Genomic DNA, 22964 nt, shown 5'->3' with positions numbered 1-22964 from the left:
TTGGCAACACTGTCATTTCATATACTACTGCCCATAAAGCTGTTTAAAATACTTACACAGCACCAAAAATAGGAGCAGATTCTTTCTGACAGTTAAGCGCCTTGTCTTTCACAGTCATGTTTGTGAACTTGTACTGTATTTTCTGCAGGGGAATAAAACAGAAGGGGCATCAAGACTTGATGTTAAAGTTATTCAGAATCCTCAGCTATTACCTAAGTAATACTAAGTATTACTTAGTAATACTAAGTTACTAAGTACCTCAGTATTACCTAATACCATCCTAATATAAAAACTGACCAAGCAGTTTCCTTCCCCACCTTCTCAGAAAGCCAAATAATACAGGCAGTGAAGCCAGGGCAAAAAGAGCAGAAGGCATTGGTTTTCATTAAAACTATGAGTATCCAGAACAGTTCAGAGATATGTACCCAGGCCCAAGTGATCTACATTTTTTTATGCATAAATGACTGGTTTTCTTATTGCTCATAACATTTAAGGGGGGATACTTTCAGCATATCAAGTGATGAGGGCTTCATTCCCCAGTCATTTTTGTACTATAGCTCTGAAAGTCCCCTGGATTAATGCTCCCATCAAGAGCTATCAAATTCTTTTTTCTCACCATGTTTTCCCTGCCTCCATTTTGCTTTTGCAAAATACATACTCAAATGGCAAGTGTACAGCTACTGCTTTTTCTTACATACCTGTAGTTGTTCATCAATATAAGGGGATTTTAGGATCTCTGCTGCTGCTGGTCTCAATGAAGGATTCTTACTTAACATGCTGAAACATTAAAAACCAAATATAATAATTAAGCAATTGTCCAAAAGACTGAAAAACCTGCTAAACAAGAAAATAACATACCTGCATAGCACAGCATTCAGTTTGCTTGGATATCTGTCAGGAAGAGAAGGTGTTTCACCTTCCACAATTTTTAACACAACAGACAAAAAATTCTGTCCAGTAAATGCATGGTTCAAACAGCACATCTCATATAAAATGCATCCCAGAGACCTTGAAGAACAAACAAGTGGGAATAGTATGTATTATTCACCAGTCCTAATGGCCACCACAAAAGGTCACCAAGCTGAACATTTTAAAATAAACATTCACATAATAATTTTATATAATGACTATTCATAACAGTTTGCACTTCAGCTGAGTTCTGTCTGATGAACATTTTTTAAAAAATAGGGGAGTTGAGTTTTGCAGGCCTTGGAGGATGCTCAGGTCTTTCTCCAGTCAGGGGTGCTGACTTGATCAATGATTGACTTGACAAACTTGATCACTTCACTGACTTGGTCTTGACTGACTTGATCAAGGTCATAGAAAATTCTGGTGAGAGCCAGATACAGGCCAAGGCTCCAGCTTAAATATCTTTGTATTTGATTGTGGTGTTTATAATTTAATCTGTGATTCCAGAAGAAGTAAGACAATAAAGTATGATTATAAGAAATGTGTATGGGTGAATGGCTGTCAGGAAAGCAGTATAAAAATCTTTGAAAACAAATAATGAATAAAGTTTCAATTATTCATTTTGGTTAAACAAGAGGAGTTGTTTTGGTCCATCTGGCAATAAAAGAACAAAAGCAAATATTTTTAAAACTGAAACTCAGGCTCTACATCCAGGCAAATTGAGGGGGCTCTACTCAGTGGTACTTTTCAAGCAAGTATGTGAAAACCATTAGCAGAGCATTTTTGCTAAGAACCAGCTAAAGAACAGCTATGGAGGTAAATAAATGCTTGCCTAGGTTTTTTAAAGATTTAACTGTCAAAGGCTGTCAAACAGCCTTCAAACTTACAAAATCAATAAACAGTAAGACACAGATGATAATTTGTATTTATGATGTATGTTCAGACTCTGAAACAAGATAATTACTACATGAGAAAATACTTAAAGCAAAAAGAACAACAACAAAAAAAAACCCTATGTACACAGCATCTGAAAGCATCAAATAAAAATGGAAATCAGCCAGAGAGAAGAAAAAAAGAAGGAAAATCCCAACCTGACAGACTGTACTATAACTTCTTTTTGCAGAATCAATATGTTTTGGAAGCTGCTTGATTCTGGCAGCTAGAAATTGTTTAATGAGCCATTAGGAACATAGGATTTGACACATCAGGGAAGCTGATTTATTCATCTAGCTTAGTACTCTGACTACACCTGAGGTGGAAAAAGATTAAAAGAATGCCCAGGGCATTCTGCTGCAGCCAGGGCTATGAACAGGCTATCCAGGGAAAATCCCATCTGTTCCATGAAAGAAAAAAACTGGGGAAAAAAGTAAAGAAAAATGAAGGAAAAAGAATAAAGTTTCTTTCTGCAGGACCAAAATCCTCGAAATTAAATAAATATCTCCTAAGCTGAGAAATGCTGCCCTGGGTTCCTGAACAAGGCTATTTCTTCCCAAGAGAGCTGCTGAGCTGCAAACACCCAAAGAAATAATAGGCAAGCTTTTGGCTCAAAACTGCATTTCTCAGTTGTGTTTCTACATTTCTGCTTGAAGCACCTTGTGAGGAGCAGGAGGAAATTGCTTCCCAATTCCCATAAGTAATCCATACATGATCCAAACATATAATTTAATTACTTTTATCATTTTAGCCTGCATAAGTGCCAATGTTATAAAATTCTAAAATGGTCATTAAACCAGCCAGCCAGCACATTTACTTTGACAACTCCCTATCTTCACGAATGGGTTTGACAAAGTTCCCGAAGAGCACATAATTTCAGCAAAATTGCAGCATGACAAGTTCATGTTGAAGCTACTTATGCTCAATTACATCATAAAATGGAGCATCTGGACAGGCTTCAGTGTGTTCTCCCCAGTCTCAACTGACAGACCTCTAACTCCTCCCTCTTAGGAGAAACCACCCTGAGGTTTTTTCGAGGTTTAAGTTGCTTACGTAAATATTGTCATCCTTTTAATATCTTCTGATCTTTGGTAAAACATTACAATTCTTCAAAGATTATAAGATGCAAGTTAGCTTTAAATCCAACTTTAAAAGTCAGATAATAAAGTCAGATAATATAAATGCATATACCTCTAAGGCTTATATTTCTTTGTCTGATCATATCAGAAGGTTTTAAGAATTCGTTGGCTTCAGAGTCTGTAAGGAATATGTCTCTGAATTTAATTTCCTCAATACTCACTCATCAGCCCTTAAATGAGAACTCCCTGTGCTGTCTTCTTGAGCCCCATCCCCTCAGCCTTCATATTGCTCCATTTTTTGATTGTTAATATTAAAGAAAAAGACAACATGGGGGAATAGCACAGACAAGCTTTTTTCTGTGTTTTTGTAAATTTTGAAAGCACAATAAAATGAAAGCCTCAAGATCTGTGGTGTGGGCAGCCCAATTTACCCAAACACAACAGACAAATCATCTGCCAAACTCTGACAGTACTTGATAGAAGATGGAGTACAATGGATTTACATGTGACTGGGACATCTCTTTGTCTCTGCCACAGCACTGGAGGCACGGCAATGCTGGCTGAGCCCCAACAACAGCAGTGTCACCACAGGGTGTGTGAGGGACACTGGGACAGTGGCACAGCAGCGCCTCAGGGTCACGCTGGGCTGGGCTACCAGTGAATGGTCTTAAAATTATTTGCAATTAATTTATTTGTGTATCTATATAAGTATTAGATAGCTTGTAAACCTCTAAGTCATTGACACACACACACAGCAGTGACTGAGCCCTGGCCCAGCCTGGCCTCTGGGGCTCTCTCTGTCTCGGCTCAGCTGCCGGCACCGCTCTGACTCTGCTCCATCTGCCGGAGCTACAGCAGGAAGCACCCACAGGGAGAAGTGGTGGGGAACTGCCCAGCTGAGATTTGCTCCCTGAAGAAGCTTCTTGTCTGGAAAGGAGGAAACCCCAAACTGTGTCATCTGCAAAGGTTTTCTCTCATGGCCCAGCCAGTCCAGGCTCAGGGATACTGGGGAAAACATGGGAGCCAACTTTAATTTGCCTCCTGTGAATTTAGATTTGACATAAAGCGTGGAATAACAAAGAACTACAGCCCTGACATTTCAACTGAAGAAAAACATAAATGCTACCACTTCTCTGAGACCAACTGCAGAACTTCCATGGGGAAAAACTGTAAAACATGAAGCTTTTCCCCCATCTATTGACCTTGGGCTATAAAGGACAATACTTCTTGCACCAGCTGCTGCACTGTGAATATTCAAGCCAGTTTTGAAAAGCCAGTTGCAGAACATTTCATTGAACCTGAAAAGTACAGTGTCTCTTTAGAGCACATCAGTAATGCAGCAGAAATTAAGGTCTTTCCAATGAACTGAAGTGAACAGTGAGAGGATCATGATAACAAGGTGAGATAGCACTAATTGTCTTTTGCAGAAGGTATTTTACATTATCTTACCTTTAACATGGGAACACTCATAAGTCTAAATTTTTGTGTGTGAATTTTTGAGTCCTGCTGGAGATCAGGAAGACAAGTCTGAAAAGAGAATGTCAATTCATCTACATATAAAAGACTTGGGCAACTCTTTGAAAGTCCTCAGGGGTCAACAAGCAGTGCTATTTAATGTCTCTGTCAGCAACATGGACAGAGGGACTGAGCGTATCTTCAGCAAGTTTGCTGACAAGCTGTGTGGTATGGTCAACATGCTGGAAGGAAGGGCTGTCATCCAGAGGGAGCTTGGCAGACTTGAGAGGTGAGCTTGTGCCAGCCTTATGGAGAACAAGGCAAATTGCAAGGTCCTGCACTTAGGTCACAAACACAGACTGGGCAGAGAATGGAAAAGCAAGCCTGAGGAGGACTTGGAGGATGTTGCTTGATAAAGAGCTCAACATGACTTGGCAATGTATGCTGAGAGCCCAGAAAGCCAACCCCATCCTGGGCTGCATCACAAGAGTGTGACCAACAGGCTGAGGAAGGAGATTCTTCCCTCTACTCCACTATTCGGAGACCCCACATGGAGTACAGCATCCAGCTCTGGGCCCTCAAGATGAGAAGGATGCAGACCTGTTGAGGCAAGTCCAGAGGAGGTACACAAAGATGATCTGAGGGCTGGAACCCCCCTTCCATGGATTCAGGCTGAGAGAGTTGGCGTTGTTCAGTCTGGAGAAGAGAAGGCTCTAGGGAGACCTTTGAGCACCTTGCAGCACATGAAGTGATAGAGGGCCAGAGAGAGATATTTTACAAAGGCATGTAATCATAGGACAAGGGGTAACAACTTCAAACTGAGAGAGGGTTCAAGGCCAGGCTGGATGGGGCTTTGAGCAACCTCATCTAGTGGAAGGTGTCCCTGCCCACAGCAGGGGAGTTGGAATGAGATGATCTTTAAGGGCCCTTTCAACCCAAAGCATTCTATGAGTCTTTGATTCTTCTTGAGAATCAGAACCTCCTGCACAGTGGCCCAAGGACTTAATCCCACCTGGAGCCTTCAGGGTGGGCTCCCCTGTGAGCTCAGTGCCCTCTTGTCTTTTGGCTCCTGTTAAATGGGGACAGTGGAAAAATAGTCAAATAGAATCATTATTCAAAGATTAAAAGATGAGAGTATCAATCAAACACAAGTCCTGATCAGAAGAGTTTCCTGACTCAATAAAAAAGGGGTTTGTGGGCTGGGGAAGTACTGAGTCAGGGCACAACTCCTCCTTACCGCCCCCACAGTGAGAGCCAAGAAGCTCCTGCTGAAGGCAGTTTCATCCTCATGTGAGTGCTCTTGGTAATGCTTTGGAAAGATCACAGAAGGCAGAAAGTATAGCAGAAAGCTGGTAGCTACTGAGTTTGGGATGGGGGGCTTTTTTCTGTGTTTTTGTAAATTTTGAAAGTGTGATCAACACAGAATTTATAAAAGTATTGGACCAAACTCTGATTATGCTTACTCTGTACACCTTGGATGACCTATATGGATTGACACTAGTAACCACAAATAGAAAATGTATTTTATTTTCTATTTGCACTGCAATAAAAGAAGTTATTCCTTACAGTAGAAGAGCACAAAAGGCAGACTTCCCTGTCTATTAATTTGAAATCTTCTCCCAATATATTTTTATTGACTACATGTACTACCTGATATTTGCTACAGATGAACAAGAGAGAATCTGACACCAAATCCATAGCAGTCAGCTACAAAGGCCATGAGATGAGATTCCTGACATATCCGTTGAGTGGACTGAATATGTCAACTGTGAAAAATGGTTGCTACCACTTGAAAATATAGATGGCTGTTCTCTACTTTTGAATTATATCCTGCAGCCACAAATATATTTTGAAAAGGCAGAACTGAGATAAAGCTAGAGTAAATTATCAAGCAATTTAACTATATTTCAGGGGCCAAATGTTTTATGAAGGAACTTTCCTGGTTTGAAATATTTATTAAAAAAATTAATCTTCTGATACACATACCTACAGAAAAAAAAAAAAAACAACAACAAAACGAAACAAAACCTCTTAAATAAATTACTATAGCAAAATTTAAAAACTCAACACTTTTAACTGTAATCTTAAAACATGGGATGCTTTAGAACACATATATAAACAAGCCAAATATTTTCGCAATTCCAAAAAAATCATTCTTCGTCTTAGAAGAATTGGAAGAGTACCCACACACCTAGAAGTTTCCAAAAGTCTTTCAACAGACCTCAGCTCCCAAACTTGACCCTTTAATCATCACCTCAGAAGTCCTGATCTCAAGAATTTGTGCCATCTAAATGCAGGACTAACACTTTTCTTTCTACCTTTGAGCCTCTTCTAAAACAGAGTGCCTTTTTGTTTTTGCTCTAACACCAGTTATTCTCATTTTAGCTCCACTTCCAAATACTTTCTTGCTTTTAACATTAGCTAATGTTCTTAAATTTAGTTCCTAAGAAGGTCCTTCTGCTATCCTCTCAGCCAGAATCACTCTTTGCTCATCCATCTAAAGTTTCACAGAAAGTTGCTTCTTTCAATTCATCTATCTCAATTCAAGAAAAAAAGAGATTTCCCCCTCCCTAGGAAAACCTGAACTTTGTCTACAATCATCCTCTATCACATCAGAGACTGGACCTGAATCTTATTCTCCTTTAAAGTCTCAGATAACCTGGAATAAAAGCCAGCTACATGCTTCTTAACACAAAGGGCAAGGCTTCAGATTGCAACATTTGTTCCTAATGTCCTGAAATAGTTTTAGAGGAGATAAATGCCTAATCCAACCAAAATAGCATGGCTACTCACCAAATGTCAGATTTTGTATTATATCCCTGGTGCTTCAGTACTTCTGGACTCATGTAGTATGGTGTCCCAGTAAAAGTAGTTGCAAGATCACATGAACCCATCAAAAGACAAGAAACTCCAAAGTCTCCTAAAAATATCAGTAGAAACAATAATCTAATAATATAAACATATATGTATTCATATAATTTTTTGTTTATTGTCACACATGATAAAGTGACTGTACATCAAGAAAAATCTGCTAGTTTTTAAAAACGATGCGAAAAACTATTTTCTGTAATTCTTCAAAATAAAAACACCACAGAAGCATAATATCACAGAACAATGTGGATTTGAAGAGGTTTCACAAGGTCATCTGATTCAAACTCCTGGCTCAAAGCTGAATGGGGCTGCTCAGGTCCAGGTCCAGCCAAGCTTGAAGCATTCTCAAGGCTAGAGATTTCACTGCCTCTCCTGTGTCTGACTGTCAAATAAATGTTTGACTACAAATCAAAATGCTATTTCAGACATGATGTTCTTTAAATCTCCTTATTGACAAAATGTCTGCTGGACTGTTCTATCGCATGAAAATATATCTTTAAAAAGTATGGCAATCTCACCAATTTTAAGAAGATTATCTTTCAAAAATATATTCTTGGCTTTCAAATCCCTGTGAAGTATCCATCTGGAATAGAAAAGGAAATTCAACCTCACCCAACTGGAATCATTCAGAGCCATGTATTAAGTATTTCATGAAGTTAAATACTTCAGCCCTTTTTAGAAAGGCCAGCCCTCTAGCTGGTCAGCCTGCTAGAGTCTAACTCTGCCAGTGACAGCCCATGGACAATGGCATTAAGGAGCTTCACAGAGGTGCATTCACAGGCACCCCTATGCAGGGTGAGAGCCTAAGCAGGATAATAAAAATATACCTGGGGATCCCAGCTGAAGAATACAGACACAGACATAGCATGAGCAGCAGAGGAAGGGAGTAAGGCAAGTCTTCCTACCTGACTCATTTTAAGAGCATTACATCTTATTTTCTGCCAGGAGAATGAGATGCCTCACAAGAGAATAGCGGATGAGAGAAACAGCAATAAGAGCTTCTCAAAGCTAAGGGAAGACTCCTACAGAGCAAACCTATTACTTCAAAGGCAAATATGAATATAGCCTAAGCTAGCAGTTCAATTTTTTACACTAACAGTGTGGAAGATGAAAGAACTTTACAAAGACAAGATGAAAAGGAAAAGGAGCAGAACAATTAGCTTTTACAGACTTATTTTTCCATCAGAGTTTGAAAAAAAACATTATAAGCTACACACCATGTAAGGATATACAGAACATTCTTAATTTTTATAAGTCTACATGTATAACAGTAATTCTGCAGCCCCTTAGGAAAACAAAGTATCTCTCTTGTATGTGGTATACAAAACATATTCTAAATTAATTCTTGTTAATAAAGCTTCCAAAAGCATTGCTGCCTATAACCTCACCTACACTGGAATTCATCCACTTTTGAAATTATTACTAACACACAGAATTAGTCATCAGCTTTGCTCAGGAGGAGGTTAGAATAGCACTTGGTACATGCTGGCTACAGAAACTGTATTTGCTAATGCAAATACAGTAGTCATTCAGCCATTTGGATCATGTAAAGAAAGAAACTGATTGCTCTAAGATTTTTGAGGGCAGAAGAACCAAATATGGTACTCAATTTCAAATTTTTGAGCAATCCTCAAGTATTATCTCAAATTTGAATTATAAAAGTCTTGGGCATTGACATAATGCAATTATTTCCAAGATTAGAACATATGCATTCTAGAGCACAATTTGAATACCCAATTTTGTCCACAACTCATATGAAAATATTTTTTGCAAGAGGAGAAAAAAAATATGCAATTTAATACACTCAGTTCACAAATAGAAAAAAAACATGAAAAATAATACTAGGCTTCATTGCAGTATGTACAGAGACTGGGCATGAAAAACAAAAAATTTCTATTTTATGGGTGAAGGAAAAGAGTTCTTCATGTTTCTTATAGTAAACTTTTTTCACTTCTTTTTCTTTCATTTTTTTTGTCCTGCAAGTAATACCTTTCATTAGAAAAAGGTTTGCACATTGGGAAAAATGAAACTTTTATTCAATATTCCTCCACCCATATTTATAAAATATTGTTTATAAATAATTTGTTCTCTATTTGACAACTTCTGTGAACAATACACATACACTCATACAACACATCGGTAAGGAAATTAAACTAAGGTGATATTTATTAATCTTTCATAAGTATGTATATATATGTCTATATAGATACACACACACACTTTTACAGAAATCTTGCTGTGTTAATTGAGATTCATAAGGACTTCCTTACCATTCATCACACAAAGTCTTTAAAAGAATTTTCTTTCACTGAGTTAAATTATTCTTGCACATTGTTGCTGAGAATTGGTGGATTTCAACCTTCTTTTAATAGTATTTCTTTGTAGAAATATAACCACAGCCTTTTTGAACCGGAAACTTTCCTCAATATATATTATTTTAATAACAGGTATATTGAAGTAAAAGAATGGTCCAGAAAGCTTTCGGTAGCATATTATTTGAAAAGGAGATGAAAAAAGATGTTTGGGTCACATAAGTTTGAATTATAATGTAATGCTACTCTAATCTTGCAACATATTGATGAAAATGTTATGTATTTAATTTGCATTACCAAAAATTATAAGATGCTTCCATATATTAATATGACAAATATTTAGGATTATTTTTTTCAACTTTCCATGATGATATCGCTCACTTCAATGCAACTTATTCTGCTATGATATGTCTGAAGATAAACAAGGTACCAGCTGAAATCTTACCTGGAAAGAATTCTTTAATACTAGAAAGATATTAATATCAAGCCTGCACTGTAAATCCAGTTAAAGAAAGAGAGCAACGTTTTTATTGGAGGAAAAGACAGACCTATAAAGGCAACATGAATTAACTGGGCTCCAGCAAAACTTTACTTGATGGACAGTGAAGTGTTGATTGAGTAGTTATTTTGGGTAGAAATTAACACTTGAGGACAGTTTCAAATCTGGACTGTAAATATACCCATATCTATGTTCTGCAGAGTTCCTGCTTGCTGGCCCAAAGTCACAGAAGAACAGGGCAAGCCCTGAGCAGTGGGCAGCCTCCTTGAATGAAACTTTGCCTGCAATAGAATGAGCTGCAAGTGAAGCTGAGGAAAGCTGAAGTACATCACTGCTGTGAAATCATGCACAATTAATTTCTCTTCCTCTGCCTGAAGAGGTCTGCAGAAGAGTAAGAGGCTCTGTGTAAGTCTGAACCCTGTATTATCTGCTATTTGCATAAAGAGTAACCTTATAAAAATCTATGTTCATAAATTTTTCATAAAGGTTAGCAAAATGATGGGTAACACAATGGTCAGCCTTATTCAAATTGAGGTTAAATTAATCAATGGCCTCATTGCCTGATTGCTGTGGGATTCATTTTGTGCACTGACATGCAACGGGCTATGTGTACAACGAGACACTACAGGATGGTTTCATGCTAAAGGTCTCCATGGAGATAAGACCACTGAACTGTGTTATCTCTCTTACTTCTCCCTTTCTTTATATCAAAGACAGGTAAGGATTAAATCTGCTTATTTCTAGATAACTTTAAGTTTCAAATTTAAAAAAAATACATTAAGTTTCTAGCATAAGAGTTTTCAAAAAGTCTGGAACTAAAGTTGTGCAAGAAGGATAAGTGAATAGTCTATGTTTAAAACCATAAGTAATAATTTTTGCTGCTCTGGGAAAAAAAAAAAACCCTCACATCCACAGAATCTGAGTTTTCTTAGGAATGGCATGGGGAAGGACCAACCCACAGGCTGTAAAGACTTTAAGCCTCTAATTCTAGGGAAAAGCTTTTTTTGCATTAGAACATAATTCAAACTTATATTAGAGCTTTTTTCCATGTCAGTAGAGAAGAAATCATGCATGACCCTTCTACACAGAAACAGAGGGCTGTTATGATGTTTTAGTATTTCAGATTTCTGCAGGTAGTTTTAAATTCTTTTAAGCCTAATCTTTTCCATTTAAGCTACTGTTTGACTCTATACTAATAAGGAAAATGTTATATACATACAGCCAAAAACCACAAAATACAAATAAATATATATAAATTAAAACTGTCAAGTTTTAATTATTCTGCACAATGCATCTTCTAAACATGCATGTTAAAGCAAGGATTTTGCCAAAAGGGGACCAAAATTTTAATGAAATTTGATAAATTGAAGTTCAAAGGAGAAAAAGAATCTAAATCACACTGCTAGTTTAGGTAAACTGTCAGGATTTTTATGTCCATTTCCCTCTGTCCTTTTGGCCTGAGGTGAATGCTGAAGAGCACACTATCCCAAGAGAGTTTTTTTTGTGTCCTCCCATCACTGGCAGGGCAGCATTTCATGTATAAGGCCTAGATAAATTGGCATTTAAGAGCAAAAATACTCTTGCATCTTGGACAGCAATTCACTCTGCCCTTTTCCCTCTACAGTCTGACACAGGCAAAAAACTCATTAGGCATCCATCAGTTTAGGTCAAACGCCTCCCACACACTTAACTCAGTTCAGCTCAGGAACGGTTGCTCTTGACAACAGGTGACCTCTCTACCTATTGCTTGGTTGCACCTAAAATTCAGGCAAGAAAATTTTTCCCAATCTTTGCAAAAGATGATGCAGAAAGGGACCAGACAGGCATTCTACATGTTCAACACACTGGCAATAAGGGAAATCTTTCCATCACTGCAGTCAGCCAGCTAAATCACACTGCAGGCAAAAGCTAAACGCATGGAGATGACCAGTGGATATTCATCTATATACACTACCCCTGCTCCAACCATGTGTGATCTCCTCATACTTGGATGACCTGCAGTAATTTCTGAAGTTCATCTTTGATGTGCTGTTAAAAGTAGCATCTCAAAGAATGCCTGTATGTAACTCCACTGATTTTACTGGAAGTCCATCAAGCTTCTATCTATTGGATGCTTCACATTAAATACGTGCAGGACAGGCTTCTTGACTCCCCTTTAAAAAGATGACTTTGTTTCAACCTTTAATCCATTTTCTTCTAAGAATATTGAACTATTTCTACTGTGTTCCATTTTCCATTTGGCTCTGAAAAAAAGCGTGTCTAAATGCTGGAAGACATTTACTATTGTCCTGCTAAAAGAGGTAATGCACAATGATCCTGCAGGGTAGATAATTAATTACACTTGAAGTATCTGACATAAATTAACGATGCTTGGTGAACAGAACTTTCATTTCTGTTTGAATACTTCCAACTAGTCAGTAAGTCCATTCACTCCCCTCCCAAGCTAAATGCTCTCATATCAAATGACTGTACCTTTCATGCATATAGTTGACTCCGAGTAACAGCTGTATAAACCAGTCTATTACTTGACTTTGAGTGAACATCTTCCCAGAATCTCTGTACTCTTGAATTTTAAAGTCTAGGTCTCCACCCTGAAAAATATCACAACATATTTTTACACTTAAAGTAAGTTTTCAAAATGCTATCTCCATCATAGTACAGGACCCCACTTCCTTAGGCCTTCAGGCATCCTGTCATGTAGATCTGTAAAATCAACATATGCATGTGAATCCTGAAATCTCCCAGCTCCAAAAGCATACACAAGTGAGGATCAAAATGCTATCAACCAGTCTCACTTTGTTGTTTTCTTTTAGTGTTACACAAGATTGCCAAAGTTTCCAACTGTTCTTCCTTCATGTCACCCGACTTGAGCAGGTGACCCCAAACGTTTACAGGCAACACAAAGGAAAACACACCTGTTTAGTGTAATTATCTCTGTCATCTGGTTGTCTACCTTTGGAAGGGATGGATCATGTTGTAGAAACACTGTTTCTCTGCAAAGATTTATGATGAGGGCCTACATTGACTGGCTATGACATAGACACTTAGGTAGGTAAAATTAATCTGCCCCAACTGGTCTGACTAAGTTAATAAATTTGAGAAAAGCATTTCCACTCCAGTCAAACATTGCACACTCAAGTGACACTCATTTATTATGTTATAATAATCACGTCAGCATCAAAGCAACCATGTTGTTCTCTTAAGAATTAAAATACGGCCTCTCTAATTATGATACTTTGCCCTCTTCCAAACTTTTGCCAGAAACAAAGCAGATTTAAAGCCTCAAGAATACATAGCTTGTGTTATTGTGATACTTCATAAAAACAACAATTGATCTTGAAGTAGCACTGGGAATGGAACAATAGGACACACAGCAGGGAGTGCCAATAAACCAGAAAATATCTCCAGAAAAGGACTACTTGAAAACTGTAATCCAGATGCTAAGAAATACCAGTTGTACAACAACACAATGAAAGAGGATTTTGAGACTTCCAGGACACCCATTATTTTTGCCCAAAAAAATACAAGTGGTTGTCAACTGATTGTTTATCCAGTTTATAAAATAAATTAATTTCATCTACAAGATTGCACACACATTAATGGTAAGCAATGTATTGAGGTAGCTAACCCCAGAGCAAAGGGACTGTGACTCTGATTACATTCTAGTGACTAATTACATCAGGACAGCTTACTAGCCATAAATCATTATTTTTACATTATATATTCTACATAAAATCAGAAGCTTTATGTGCCATATACAAGAAACTATTTTGCCTGTACAACGGTACCAGTACCATAATTTTCCATCATCATCCCTGTATTCCTCTGCACTGTTGACTCTCACCATTTTATGATGTCTTCAGCATTTCTTGTTTTTCTGTTCCCAACACTACAGTGCTTCATAGTGCTGCTACAAAATAAGCAGATTCTGTCCTTGCAGATCTATATATTCACATGCTTCTGAGATAAGTTTACAGTAATTTCTGGTTCTAAGTTACAACATTCCAAAGTGAGTGTGTTAAAACAAAGCAAATCTGTTTTGTCATCTATCAAAAATGTGTTCCCTGACAATGTCCTGCAATTTTTTTAATTGAAATGTCTGAATCATCTCGTACACCAGGGAAGGGAATATGGGTTCAGATCTCCATCTGCCACCCTACTGCAGCCCAGAGAGAAACTCTTCTGGGAACTTGGGACTCTCAGCAGCTGCTTCCCCTTTGCAACTCCAAATGCTCAGCAGCTTCCCCCTGGTTGCTTGCAGCAGGGAAGAGGAAGAAAAGAAAAACTCTTGCTGGGTACCCCATTGCATGGCAGCCAGATGGGCTGTGGCTGAGGCTACTCATGCACCTCGAAAACAATGAGTCATTATTATAAAATAAACTGTTCCAGATAGAAGCCCCAACCCATCCAGAGCCCAGGACTGAGGGGGTGCTCAAACATGTGTCAGCTGGCTGCTGGCCTCAGGGGACTGTGTACTATCCAGGTGAGGACTGATGAAGTGCAGCAGGCTCCGATCATCTTTTGTCTCTGTCCCAATGTGTCCCCTCTCACAATAACACATTGCCATGAAAAACACAAAGTAAATAATGCAGCACCTACGGAGTTATGGCAGTGAATATTCTGAAGCTGAGGGACAATTCCTGTAAAAGGTCTAAGGAGAACAAAAGCAGTTGAATAATGCACTACATGTGCCCTCACATAACTGCATAGCTTTTTATCTTCAAGCAAAGAAGAGTGGCCTCGATGTCCTACAATTAATTTATCCTTAATCTTTTGTCTAAAAAAAGGAAAACAAAAACACATCATAAAAGATTTGCTGAAGTACTGCTGCTGGAAAATGCTGAAAAAATTTTGTTAACCCAATTTTGCATTTTGGAAGGTCAGTCTAATGAAGTTCATGAGAAATTCAACAATTTAACAAATTAAGTACATATGGAGTTTCCAAGCTGCAGTTTCTATTTAAATATCAGAGTATCAAACACACCAGTAAATTATCTAAAACAGCTTAGCATCTAGAGCTGATAACGTGAACAGGCATTGACTGCTTTAGTTATTCCTTTTGCTCAGATTTCCTTAGCATATGTGTACTCACATCCCAGCTGAGACCACAGTCAAGAGACATAAATAATTGTCTGGGGGAAAAGTACAAGGAGTTCTGCCTTATAATACATTAAAATGATGCAATTTTAAAAGTACACTGCTTTGTGAAAACTATATATTATTGAAGTAAAATTTGTACTACAAAATTAAATCCAAGGTTCATTAAGGCATTTTTGTTTGAAACCAGTCTTAGCTGAGGATGTTTATATTACCCATAAGATTTTGATTTGGGGAAAGTATCTAAGAAGCTCTACAAGTAAGATCAAAACAGAACAAATATACTTTTCTATAATTTTCATTGAATTGAATTATAATAAATGTCAAGCTGAGCCATGGAGACCGATGTCACTGGTTTTCTTTCACAGAACAAGGTATAGCACGGGGCAGCTGCACTGGAGGCTCCCTCCATGCCACTCACGCCAGAATGAACAAAGCACCGTGGCTAATGAATAAGTCACAGTACTTTGGAGAAAACAGAGTAGAGCTCAGGGGGCTAGTTCTGTTTCCATGCCAACTTAATGCGTGCTCTTTGTTTTGAGCCTGCCCAAGAGTAGCAATTACTGCCAATCTGGTAATTATTCTATGCATGAGAAACTGAACGTACTAGACTTCCAAGCAAGGATCAGGTAGCACTACATTTTTCTCATTCTCAATTTATGGATGGTTTAAGCAGGCATCTTTTAGGTCAAAACACCCAAATCTCACCAGGTACAAAGGCAGGTTATAGATAAGTAAATGCCAGAGTATACCTTCTGGAAACACTCTGACTAAAATAGAAAAGAAACTCTATAGCACTGTGTGCAACTTTGCTGTGTACTGAGCATTCGATGAAATATATTGTAATGGCATAAATGCAATGATACCACAGAACCTGTCCTTTGGGGGAAAGTCAGAAGCACATCCTATTGGGCCAGGTGTCATCCTGACCTCACCTAACAGACTAAAACTGAAAAGATTTAGTGCATAGCTAATGAATCCATTTTGTCTTCCTTTACCTGCCTTGCTGTAATACATTCACACCTGTTTGAGGATCTGACTCACAGATTCTCAGGTATCCCTGTTCCAAAACATTTTCATGCAAGGTAGTTTATATTGCCTGCATAAAAAACCCCCAAAGCTCCAAGGAGCGATGCTTGTGATTACTGTGCTATCATGCTCTTTCTTATTCACCTATAACTTTATGCCAAATGGGAAAAAAAAAAAAAGTAAAAAGCAGGGATAGAGAAAAGACACTATAGTGCTACTGAAATAGGCTCCTTTATTCCTACATGTTTAACTGATCTGGTATTGGGTCACTTTGTACTGCTAGTAGAGAAAAAACTATGAGTGGATGGGAATAGCTGAAGAGTTAGAATAATCCTTCAGTCCTGAGCTCTGGATTTCCTCAAAGAGCTGACAATATTTCAAACCCCAGCTGTCAGACATTCAAGGAATGGCACAAAAGGCTTCTGCATGTGTTAAAATAGTGGACAAATACTCAGATTGTATCACAGAACTGAACATTTCAGATTTAATTTTTAAAGATCCCAGCAATAAATATGCATTTGACTATCATTAAAGAAAGCTTCCAAGACAGAAATAAATGATAGAAATGGCACTTGTTTAATTATTCCCATGAAAGCTAAATTCTTGAAGAAGTGTGATTAGTGAAGTCAAATCTGATTTGTGTGCAGGTAACCCAGCAGTCTAAGTTCATTATCTTCCAAAGCTTTTCAGCATGTCTAGCAAAGCACAACTGAAGAGATTGCTTCACAGTTTCAAAAAAAAGATCACTTTATGTATGACAGATTTTTTTTAAGGAGCACATTTATATTTAATACAAAGTAGGAGCTTGTTTTATATAAACTACTAAATAACTGGCTTAAATATGCTTAAATTCTTATTTGAAAGCTTTACGACAGCTTCCAGCAAAATGTTCTTAAACCAAATGCTGCAGTCAAAAAATTAATGGTAACTATACTGTAGAAAATCCTGCTTTAATATTTGTTGTATCCACTACACTCTGGTCTTTGACTCCCACTGTTTTTCATTTTATAAAACCAAAGTTGCTGCCAACAACATTGTGATCAGGCTTAAGCTTCTTGTAATCACCTCCAAACTACAAGTGAATTTTCCCTTCCTCATTTGTGCCAGATTTTATTTCATGCCCCCACGCCCACAATCTCCTTCCCTCTCATCGATCACACACAAATGGTACAACCCTTCTGAGTTCTCCCACAGATCTGGCAGCGTGTCTGCATTTAAGCCTTTCTTGTAGCCCTTGTAAGACCAAAAGAACTTGCACTTAAAATTACCTATTTCTTCTTCTGTGCTTTATTTGTCTATGAGTCTCATATGAGCAGGTAACATTCCTTATCTGAAAGGAACACACCTAACAAGTAGCAGATGACGTCATAAGCAACAAATAAGACTAAAATTCAAACTAAAACATTTTATAAAATGGCATCTTAGAAGACCCTATTTTAATACACACATGTTTTCAAATTTCTTCAGTCTCACCTCACAATACTCAGTGATAATGCAGAAACTATCTCGCTCCACAAAGCTTGCATAAAATTTGACAATGGCTGGATGGTCTAATTTGGAGAGTAGTTGTGCTTCCAGATTTGCTTCAACTGTTTCATTAGGCTTTAGGTTTCCAACAGAGATTTCCTTTAGGACCTTTCTAGACAAGTAAAAAAAAAAAAGGAAATATTTCTATTAATAAAACAAAAAATATATAAAAATATATAACATCCAAAATCCCATCAAAATTTCCTTAAATTTAAAATAGTAACATTGACCAACTATTGGCAACATGAAATGACGAAGCAAATATGGGTAAACAATGAGAATGCATTAAAAATCAAACAAATATGCTAGTCACCATATAGATTAAGCAACATATTAAAAATACTGTTTTGAAATATTTCTCCCACTAATTATCTACTGCACTATTTTCTTAAGAACATGTTTTCAGTGCTATGGCTTACTGCATAATAACAAACATAAACAAAAAATCAAATCTAAGTGATTTCAAACCCACTCAGAGCATATGGCCAAGATTCATATATGAAACAAGGAGTAGTAAAAAACTGCATTTGCAGCTTCTGCCCAAGTCTCTCCATGGAGGCATGAGAAAATCACAGAGAGTAATATTTCTGTGGCTGTTTTTCCAGTGATAAACTCAGGCTTGTCCATTTTTTTTCCTAAAAATCAGCCTGTCCTTCACCTGAGCACATAAGTGAAAAATACAAATCTAGATTTGGGGCTGGAATCTAATTATACTGTTTGAATGATTTCTAATCCTTTAGTATTTAATGTTTGTTTAGGAAGACCCTAAATCCCAGGGAAAATGCTGGGAAAATGTAGGGATTTTTAATTTTCTCCAGTCTTAACACATGAATGTGCCATAGGAGAATTTGTAGTTCTATAAGGAAGCTGGAATAGGGCTGTTTACTGTTAACTTGACCTGGAAAAATATTAGGAAAAATACAGTGCAGGGCACATTTTGCCAAGATTTTCCTGATAAAATGTTAAAAAAAGACAATACAACACATTCCATTTCCATTTACTTTACCAGTTAATGGAGAATAGAGGATGGGTCTTTTCTGAAAGAGATACTGAAGACTATTAGAGAATATAATGAAACAAAGTGGTGAATTTCCCCAAACTTTTGAATACATGAAAGGCAAGTTTCAGACTCAAGAGAAGCTTCAACAGTGCTTTTAGTAATTTCCCCATTCAATAGAGCATGGTTGTAAATTTACAGTAGTTAAACATGACAGTAATAAAACTACAATAATTCATCTTCTCTACGGGGAAAAAAATAAAAGCTGTGCTTCTTCATGAGAAAATTTTTTCCCAAGTCTGAACAATCAGTTTCTGACTAGCAATGTTTGAGTTTTCATATAAACTTGCCTAATCCCCATCAGGAATTGTGATGAAAAAACATGCCCTTTGGTCTGTTTCCATCTTTCCATCTTCTCTACAGACAAGCTTCACGGAACACAGACAGGCAATACCTACTGCAATCTCCTCATCTTCAGCTGACGTGGGCCTTTACCCCTTCCTTTATAAAAATCATGTCACAGAACTGACAAACAGGATGAGTCCTTGTTAAAGACCACTTAATAAAAGCTTCTTGCATACCCAAGACAGTAATAAAAGCCTGATGTGTTGATGTGTAAGGAAAGCTTGTCATCTTAGTCACTCAGTGATCTTAAAGCTGTCATCAGCTGTCAGAGAAGATGACAGGTGTTTTTCTTATTGAAATTAATTCCCAGAAGAAGAAATCAAGAAAATATACTTCCTGTAAATAAGGTATTGGTTTTCTGCAACACAATTGTAATTCATACCCACAGCTGGAAGGCATGTGCTTCTAGAAAGAAAACTTTTGGATGCAATCAAGATTAGGCATATCTGGTATATGTGTGTACAGGGTCTATATGTAGATAAGGTTTGATTTTACTGCATTAAATATGAAGAAGCTAACTAGACTTCATACTTTCTAAAAAGATTTTGATAATATTTGAGTCAATACACTTAAAAATTTAAGATATGTACTTAAAAAACTCTGTGTTCATTAGGTGTTGACAAAGAAGCTATGTCAGACTCAGAAGCCTCACAGAGAAAATGGAGAAGTCTCCAGATCTGAAGTGGCTCTTTTCTATAATCTCTAAAAGAAAAACAAGGAAAATAAAAGTCTGCAGCCAGAAATTCATCTATATAAACTAACTATACTTTTTAATACATAAAACACCTAAAGAGTGCCTAAATTCACCCTACCCCATTTCAGTATTTACACAAGTAAATTCTAACCTGAACAGGCAGCTAAAATGGGCACATTCTGTTCTTTATACGGCTCCTAAGATAACTCAAATTTGGCACGCCTGGTGATGTCAAATAGGCTGATAGATCCACAAATAAAAGCTTAGTAATCATGACAAAACAACAAACCTTTCTTAGCTAAACCATCCTGACTGCATCTCCTCTCTACCAATAAAATCCATCTCTACATTCTGAAGGAGACAAAACATTTCTGTTTCTATGATCCAACCTGCATTTTATAGTTGGCTAATAATAAAGAGTGAGCCATCATTACTCATAATTCAGACATGGTATTTGTAGATTAACTGCTGAAAATGTGCCTGCACTGTGTTACTTCACTATTTTTTCTAAACTGTTTGAAGTATTTTGAACAAACCTTTTGAAGAGTGTTACAGGAACATTTATTTTGGATTTTGGGAATAATACACTCTCATGTTCAGATTTTATTAAGACTCCATCTGGAGTATACAGAGCCACCTGAAAGTCAAGTTTTTTCAAAATATCTGCCCTTATATCTTCTGCCACTTTAGTTCAAGTATTAAGCAGGATTTAAAAGGTCTAAAGAAGTTTGCATGAACTAAGAAATCTCAGATTCATCACATGAACAGAGAAAATAGAGATCTAGGTTGCACACATATAAAACCAGGTAAAGCCACAAAAATGTGGATATCCTCCAAATACAATACTTCACTATCCTTCCTGATGGAATGCTAAATGAGATGTGCTAAATTAAATATTATTATAAATTTGACAGTGTAGAATACAACACATAAGCAGATCATAGAATTGTTTAGGTTGGAAATGACCTTTAAGATCATTGAGTCCAACCACAAACCTCACACTGTCAAGTCCACCACTAAACCATGTATCTAAAGACAAGATAAAATGTCAATGAACACACAATTAGAAAACTTTATTACAGAAGTGGTAGCAGATATCTTAAATACAGAACAACATCCTCTGGATTTTAACTGTGTGGAAAAAGCCTTATAATTCAATCAATATTGGAAACACACTTTAAACTTTATCTCGAACTGACCACAACTGAAAGAGCCTTGTTGTGAAAGCATTCCTATCTGAAGAGGAAAAATATCCTACTGTCACCATGTACATCCATCCTGGAGGAAGCTGGGTCTGGTACAGGCAACAACATCCACCCCTTCAGGGGGGGAAAATAACAGGAGAGATGAGCCCACTCCCACATCCCAAAACACAGAAAGCAATGTCCCAGCCTCCCCAGTGCCCATGCCTCAACAGGCCCACACTCCTTCCCTGGGAACATCTTCTGATTTCCATTAGCAAAACCTTGCTGGCTTGCATTGTTACACTTTGAAAAGCAGCCAAACACTGGATCTGAAAGTGCAATAATGGGGAGCAAGTGAGGAAAAAAAAATCAAATCTAAATCTAATCTAATCTAAAAATCTAATCTCTCTAAAGAGAGTGAGACTTAAAGCAATAGAAAAACAAACATGAAGGTGGAACCCTCCAGGATTCAGGCACGCAGTGGGAATCCCCTTTTGAGCTTTACTAGTGACTGACAATACACCACAGCAGTGTTTATCTCAGTCTATTTCCACTGATCTTTTACAACCCATCTGGTATTTGTTTACATCAGTGACATACTTTATTATTATATAATTTGGTTTATTGGATCAGATGCAGTTCTTAAAAGGCAGTGTTTCTCAAAATGTACTCTTTTTATTGAGTAAACTGCAATATGAATTATTGCCTAGGTAAATTTGCTTGCTGAGAAGGAAGCAAAAGAAATATAACTCTTCTAATGTCAAGAATAAATAGGTCTGATAAAATAACAGAAAAACTGTGATCTAGGAATATATGATAAAAAGTTGAAGCTTTTAACTAAACAGCTTTATTTTACAAAGGCAATTTTTCAGTTAACTGCAGTTAATTATAACTTCATTTAGGTTTTGTGTGGCCACTATGGAGAATTGTAACATAACCCATAACTGTGTGCTCTATTTCTATCTATGCTGAGCTTTGCAGGACTGCCACTTCACCCTGGTAACTCCTCAGTACAAGAACCAGTTGCAATTCAGTAAAAATCACCTCTTACTGGGTCTGTAACTGGATCTGAAGTTGGTCACAAACAATCAAATTAAAGGAGTGCCTGTCTAATTAATGATGCCTTCTACTTATCAAATGGCAAACAGAGAAGGTACAGCTCTGGGAACCAAAATGAAGAAGAGGAGACAACCTTCATGCAGAAAGTTTGCATTAAGCTTCCACACTATTAAAGCTGTTAGGGAAATATGGTAACAAAGGCACCACATGCCTACAGACAGGGCCAAGTCACCCACCATTACTACTACTTCTTTCCTGCAGTTGACAGCTTAGCAACAAAAATTCAAATAGTCATTCTTTACATTTTATCCATCATATTTGGAAAACCAGTGCCTGCATGGTCAGATAATTTAGAGACATGCATCTATCTGTTAGAGAAAGAGGAAGCTGGTGAAACCATGAAATACAGTTAGTCAGCATACACTAATCAGTACTACCTAGAAGAATTCTTAGCTCTAGCTAAGGAAAGAAACACAGTAAATGAAGAGCATTTGATTTCTCTGGGAAAATCAAGACGATTACCACACTTCCAGTGAAAAGCAAACAAGTGCTCTTTGGAATTCCTCCTTACATATACATACTTACTCATTATCCAAAGCATTTCAGACCCAAATATTACTACAGAACTTCTAAAATTGAATTGAAACATGGGCTTCCCATGCCCACTGTGGATTTATTAGTCAAGCCATAACTCCTTTTCAATACCAAGTATCACTGCATAGCTTCTTCAATCAAATGCTGCATTTCTTTTGTCATCCCCTGGACATTATTGACTTCCTAGTTATGCCAGAACAGTCATCAGCAACTCGTTTTCTCTGTTCCCCAAAACATCCTATTCACACTGTTTATGAACATTCACAGACACTGAGTTAACCACTATGGATTCAATCACTGTATGAGCACTGTAATATCTG

The 22964-nt window shown here is 37.3% G+C and overlaps 1 protein-coding gene across 8 annotated transcripts in view; it reads right to left on the bottom strand.

Annotated features, from left to right (window-relative positions):
• NEK11 (NIMA related kinase 11) overlaps positions 1-22964 on the bottom strand; it is an 83763-nt gene that overhangs the window by 48700 nt on the left and 12099 nt on the right. For 5 of the 8 annotated variants that reach the window (XR_004979780.2, XM_036378897.2, XM_036378899.2 and 2 more), the window contains 7 exons: positions 17658-17823; positions 12531-12649; positions 7766-7830; positions 7170-7296; positions 859-1008; positions 699-777; positions 57-142 (listed from right to left, as the gene is read on the bottom strand). Coding sequence is in view for 7 of the 8 variants with exons in the window: in XM_036378897.2 (XP_036234790.1) it covers positions 57-142; positions 699-777; positions 859-1008; positions 7170-7296; positions 7766-7830; positions 12531-12649; positions 17658-17823 (792 nt within the window). In the remaining variant the exon portion in view is untranslated. The remainder of the gene's footprint in view (positions 1-56; positions 143-698; positions 778-858; positions 1009-7169; positions 7297-7765; positions 7831-12530; positions 12650-17657; positions 17824-22964) is intronic. The other 3 variants (XM_036378901.2, XM_036378903.2, XM_036378902.2) reach the window with 3 other exon arrangements.

This window comes from Molothrus ater, chromosome 1 (assembly GCF_012460135.2).
Source record: "Molothrus ater isolate BHLD 08-10-18 breed brown headed cowbird chromosome 1, BPBGC_Mater_1.1, whole genome shotgun sequence".
NCBI lineage: Eukaryota > Metazoa > Chordata > Aves > Passeriformes > Icteridae > Molothrus > Molothrus ater.
This window is presented reverse-complemented; position numbering and strand designations above follow the sequence as displayed.